At 39.1% G+C, this 5055-nt stretch overlaps 2 protein-coding genes across 2 annotated transcripts in view; both read right to left on the minus strand.

Moving 5' to 3' along the window:
- Positions 1-1609, minus strand: part of LOC101311115 (ankyrin repeat-containing protein At3g12360-like) — a 4616-nt gene extending 3007 nt beyond the window's left edge. Inside the window, exons 1-2 of the mRNA XM_004305220.1 lie at positions 1517-1609; positions 1152-1308 (exon numbers count right to left, since the gene is read on the minus strand). Coding sequence (XP_004305268.1) covers positions 1152-1308; positions 1517-1609 — 250 coding nt within the window. The remainder of the gene's footprint in view (positions 1-1151; positions 1309-1516) is intronic.
- Positions 1610-2284: 675 nt separating this feature from the next.
- Positions 2285-4617, minus strand: LOC101311404 (ankyrin repeat-containing protein At3g12360-like). The gene is made up of 3 exons (XM_004305221.1): positions 4164-4617; positions 3544-3959; positions 2285-3301 (listed from the first exon to the last, which is right to left on the minus strand). The coding sequence occupies exons 1-3, from the start codon at positions 4615-4617 to the stop codon at positions 2285-2287; spliced, it is 1887 nt and encodes a 628-aa protein (XP_004305269.1).
- Positions 4618-5055: the final 438 nt, after the last annotated feature.

Consider the following 5055-nt stretch of genomic DNA (forward strand, 5'->3'; position numbering starts at 1 on the left):
TTTTTAGCTTGCATTGTTCATGCTGCTCTAAGTCTTCTTCGTGACTGTAAACCTTAGAGCTTGAACTCAAAACTTCTTTCATCAACTCATATCATGTTGCATACCATGAGGGATGTGTAGTGCAACCAACCCAAGAAGCGTTCAAGGTTGAATCTGCTAGTGGTTAGCTGAATTCACGAACAAAGCTTCGAAAAGTGTCCCATGTTGTAAGAACTTAGAAACAAGAGAGGGAATAGGTCTAGACTAGTTCGGGACTAGGAAGGATAGCACTGTGGTAGTGTATCACTAGAACTATTATTCTTGTAAGAAGTTACTTCAACTTAGTGGAAGTTTTTGTCTCTCAAGAGTTAGAGACACACAGTTTTTCTCCCTGCATTCAGGGTTTCTGCGAGTAAAAAACATCCTTGTGTTGTTTCTTTATTTGCTGCAATTTACTTTCTGCAAACTCGTATCCTGTGATTCTGGGATAGCACAAGTCATTGCTATCCTTGGATACAGAAGACAACGAAAATTTCAAAAAGGCCTATTCACCCCCCTTCTAGGACCTTTAAGAACAGACGTTAAACACTGAGTAAAAGCTAGAACTTCAGTCTTATCCTATTTCAACCCTTATCTACTATTCTACATTTCTACTCCATTGTTTACTCTGAGCTAGAATATCGAAAAGGAAGACAGCAGTCTATTATTTCTGTTTACAAATTCGAAGAGACTCAATTTCTTAGACGCTTCTTGGAATATCTTAGTTCTGAAATGTCATTCCCAATCTATACAAAATAGTCTGTTCCTTTAAAGATCACTACCAATCTACTACAAATACCAATATCATGACAAACTTCATCCAAAAGCCTCAGACCTCATTTGTCTTCATCTACATTGCACTAAAGAATCCATTACTATTCTTTAGGTGGAATATCTAGCATTCGTTACCATTATTTTTATAACCTCGACTGTTTCACACCCTTAACTTTCATCCTCCTGCAACTTGTGAATTTTCCATCTTCAGTGTCTTGTATTCAGCTTCAACACAAGGCAAGTCTTTTAAGCAGAATGCAAAAAGTGATTTCTTTGAGGATAGTCATGCAAGGAAGGAAACACTTCCAAACACTTCCTGTTTAGTCTCAAAATCTCACACAAGGGAATGGTTTTCATACCGTTCACTTCTTTCGAGTTTCTTTCTTGAGATGATGTTGGCTGTCCCTTCTGCTTGACATAAAATGGATAGACCCTTTCCTGCAGGGTGCTCAGACAGTAGTGTATTTTCTCAGTTTTACGCTCATTTGGATAATGACATTGACGACGATCTACCACCTGCATTTACAGACAAATTAGTGAGTACATAATACCAAGGAATTGTTGTTCGCACACTGTTGAAGCAAAATTGATCAATGCATACACTAATGGAAAATCTAAACTAAACACTAGGTTCAAATTATCAACCATGTACAATCCTCCCAAAATCTGTCTTCTCTCAACTCAACATGTTTGCTTTATATTACGTTCCAGCTTCCAACATTACAAGTATCGTCAAGGTAGAAGCAACAAGCAAGCAACCATTACCTCTATAACAACTGTCATCAAACTCAATATAGTGCACCTGGTGTAGAGCCATCCTGCTGAGTTCATGATATCCAACTAAAGCAACACACAAAAGTTGCCAATATTTCCATGTTGGGGAAAACCCCAGCGCACCATCAGAGACACTCAACATTCAAAGCCTTTAACCACTTGAAGACTTGGTGCGTCATCCGGAGCATTCAAGTAACTTATCAGCTTGAAGTTTTTTGTTTCTAATGGTTAGGCAACATATGTCCTGGGACATTTCTTCAAATTGGGTCTTCAACAAGATGTTATCGTCTTGAACTCTCTTATCAACGGCTTTGTTCTCGAGAATCAAGTGGCTGAGGCTGCAGGGAATGCTGGACGAAGATCATTGTAACCCCAGTGTAGTTGCTTTCACCACACTTATGCCTTATGGAACAACAGAGCTTTCATTTTTCATTGTCTTCGTGCAATAATGGCTCATATGCAGGGGCGAGGTTTGAAGGCCAAATATGCTCGTGCATGGGATAATAGGGGTATCAGCTACCCCTTAAATTATAATTGTTGTACTAAATAGATTGTAAAATAGAGCTATTTTTGTTTCTGCTTACTTAAACAATGAGGCTGAGGTCTAGTTGATAAATAGATACTTAACAAACTTGGTTCATGTGATTGCATTGGTTTCTGAAATCCAGATTTGTTATTACACATTCTTTACAATTCATTTATTAGGTGAGAACGATATTCAGTATGAGTGATAGCCTTGATGGAATGAGCTCTCGACATCAGAATTTTGGCTCTCAATTTCATCTGCACCACCCCAGATTCCCCTTTTGAGTTTTCTCCAATTCAGCTTTCTTAGCCAATGATCCACCAGCATCACTCCTAAACCAATGAAGCTTGTTCCCAGAGTGCCACCACTGACAGCCAGTAGAGCCACAAACACAAAGGCCGTCCCTTGATTTCTCGGCATGACCACCCATGTGGCTGCAACATAACCTGTTGCCATGAAAGCCACAGCTACCCACATGATCTTGTGGGAAAACACCAACAGTCTCATCTGCGGTTTTCGTCTAAAGGGTATGATACTGACAAGCACAACAACTATTGACAGTGATGAAAAGAGAGCAATGTAATTGCTTACTGCAAACACCTTGAAAGCTGTTGTTGTGCCTGCTATCGACTTCCCTTTCATCGCTCCATCCTGATAAACACCGCCAGGAGGGGTGATTCCAGCAGTAAAAGTGACTGTTGCAATTAAAATGGCAACAAGTGTTATGGTGTTCCTGGCATTCTGGATCGCCTCTCTGTACATCTTATGCTGCTTATGATCTTCACGGTGCCTTTTGCTCAAAGACTTGCTACGTTGATGATGCGATTTGGTAGAGGGGGAGGACTTCAGTTTGTATGCTTCATTGTCAAATCTCCCTTGAACGTGATTGTGGAGTGATGATTGTCTTGACTTGTATTGGTCTTCTGGCTGAGTGCAGGTTATTTCTTGCAAAGAGGGTAAAGAATTTTCGATTGTAATGGACATGTCTGATTCGAATATGTAACTCTGCCATGCAGAAGATGTTTCTGGTGAACAAGTAGTACTTGTCACAGTAGTGCATCTTTCACCACCGGCTTTATGGAATATTGTCTGAAGATGACGAGCCTCTGCACTGTCTCTGGCCTGACTGAGGAGGTCAAATGCAGTAAGTCCTTTACTGTTCCGCGAATTGATCTCCATCTTTTCTTTGTTCATCAAGTACTCAGCAATCTGAATAGAATGAAAATGAAAAAAACCTTCTAAGAAAAATATATTGCATCAATACTGACATTTACGTAGAATCCATTACATATATGGTGTATCCATTAGGCAAAAGATGTAAGAACCATGCTTGGATATGTAGCTCATAAAGTTGTGGTATTCGTCTATAATATACTACAATTCCACATTATGCTACAATAATAACTTCTTGATTTATTTACTTAAGCTAACATAGACATTTCATTTCTCACCTCATAACGCGCTCCAGAAACTGCAAGGTGCAAGATGGTGTTACCGTAGCGATCTTGACAGTGAAGGAGATTAGTACTGTTAGCAACATTCACCAATAATAACAAAGCTTGATATTTTCCGTATCTCACAGTCAGATGAAATATTGACTCCTCTTCTTTTGTGAGATAATGAAAAGCCGCTGGAGCTTTCAGTGCGAAGTCTTCAAGGACTGATATGTTTCCATTTATTGCTGCCAAGTGCAAAGGTGTATAACCATTGTTGTTATACTGCAAGGCCAGATTGACATCTCGCCTTAGGAGTAACCAGGTTATTTCCCGATGCCCTTTGTTGCAAGCAAAGTGCAAAGGTGAATTCCCATTGTCATCAGCCATTTGAGCATAGTTAGGGCAGATGTTTAGCATCTCTCTAACAATATCTGCACCACCATATCATGTTAAACATTGAATCTAATCGTGCATATACTGAAAACATTGGATCTCATTAGAATAACATGCTAGTATCATATGATATTTTGCAAGACAAAGTAAAAAATCGACGAGAACAATATATAGTTTCATGCAAAAGTACAAGTAAACTTAGGGATGCATAGAATAAGCTACATGCGATTTTCCAACTATACCTGTGTGTCCGTTGGATGCAGCAACATGAATACATGTTTGATCAAGTCCAACATTCTCTAAGCTCTCCATCCAAGGTTGATTCAATAGGAGATTGACTGCATCAAGATGGCCCAGACTGCAAGCTAGAAACAAAGCACTCTTTTTCTGAACATTGAGCTTACATGCTGCTTGAGGATTGGCTTCTAATAGCAGCTTCAAGATGTTGGCATTTCCAAGGCGACAAGCTTCATGTACTGGAGTCTCAAGGTACTTGTTTTCAGCAGCAACCAATTCAGGGCATAACTTAATAGTTTCCAGGACCATGTCAATATGTCCCAGTTTTGAAGCAAGGTGTAAAACTGTGCTGAAGGAATCAGCTGTTCTTTGCAAAATAATTCCTTCATTTTCATGAAGTAAGTCGACAAATTCAGGTACGTTGTTGCTGCTAATGCACACTATAAGCCTTGGATCCATTTAAGGCTTCAAAGTTGGAACACACTTTGTTGTCTGTTCTTTTGACTAGGCTTCAGAATTAGTGGGGGGAAGGAAAAATGCAGCATTGTACGGTGACTATATAGTAAAGGACACTGGAGTACCTAGCCTTCAAAACGTATATTGCACGTCTATACATGTACTGCAAGTTTCTTGGAAATTTTGTTAAGATTTGAAATATACAGGAAAATTTGACTGAAATAGGAATACCTGCATGATGCACGTAACTGTGAATATTCAAGGGGAATATTCACCACCAATTACTAGGCATTTTCAAGGTATAAGGCAATCAAGTATCTCCAAGGAATATTGGTATGGGATAAGAGTACAATCTTCCACAATTAATTTAAAAAGGTAAATAAACATGTTTGGACTTGGAATCTGTATGGTTTTATTGATTAGAAAATGGAGCCAAGTAAT

This window comes from Fragaria vesca, linkage group LG6 (genome assembly GCF_000184155.1).
Source record: "Fragaria vesca subsp. vesca linkage group LG6, FraVesHawaii_1.0, whole genome shotgun sequence".
In the NCBI taxonomy this organism is placed as follows: Eukaryota; Viridiplantae; Streptophyta; class Magnoliopsida; order Rosales; family Rosaceae; genus Fragaria; species Fragaria vesca.

Bases quoted from the DNA above. Each gene is read 5' to 3' on its own strand.
- LOC101311404 (XM_004305221.1), bottom strand. From the start codon at position 4,617: ATGGATCCAAGGCTTATAGTGTGCATTAGCAGCAACAACGTACCTGAA. The intron at 3,960-4,163 runs GTATAGTTGGAA...ATGGTGGTGCAG, and splicing joins TGCATCCAACGGACACACAG to ATATTGTTAGAGAGATGCTA. The intron at 3,302-3,543 runs GTGAGAAATGAA...CATTCTATTCAG, and splicing joins TTTCTGGAGCGCGTTATGAG to ATTGCTGAGTACTTGATGAA.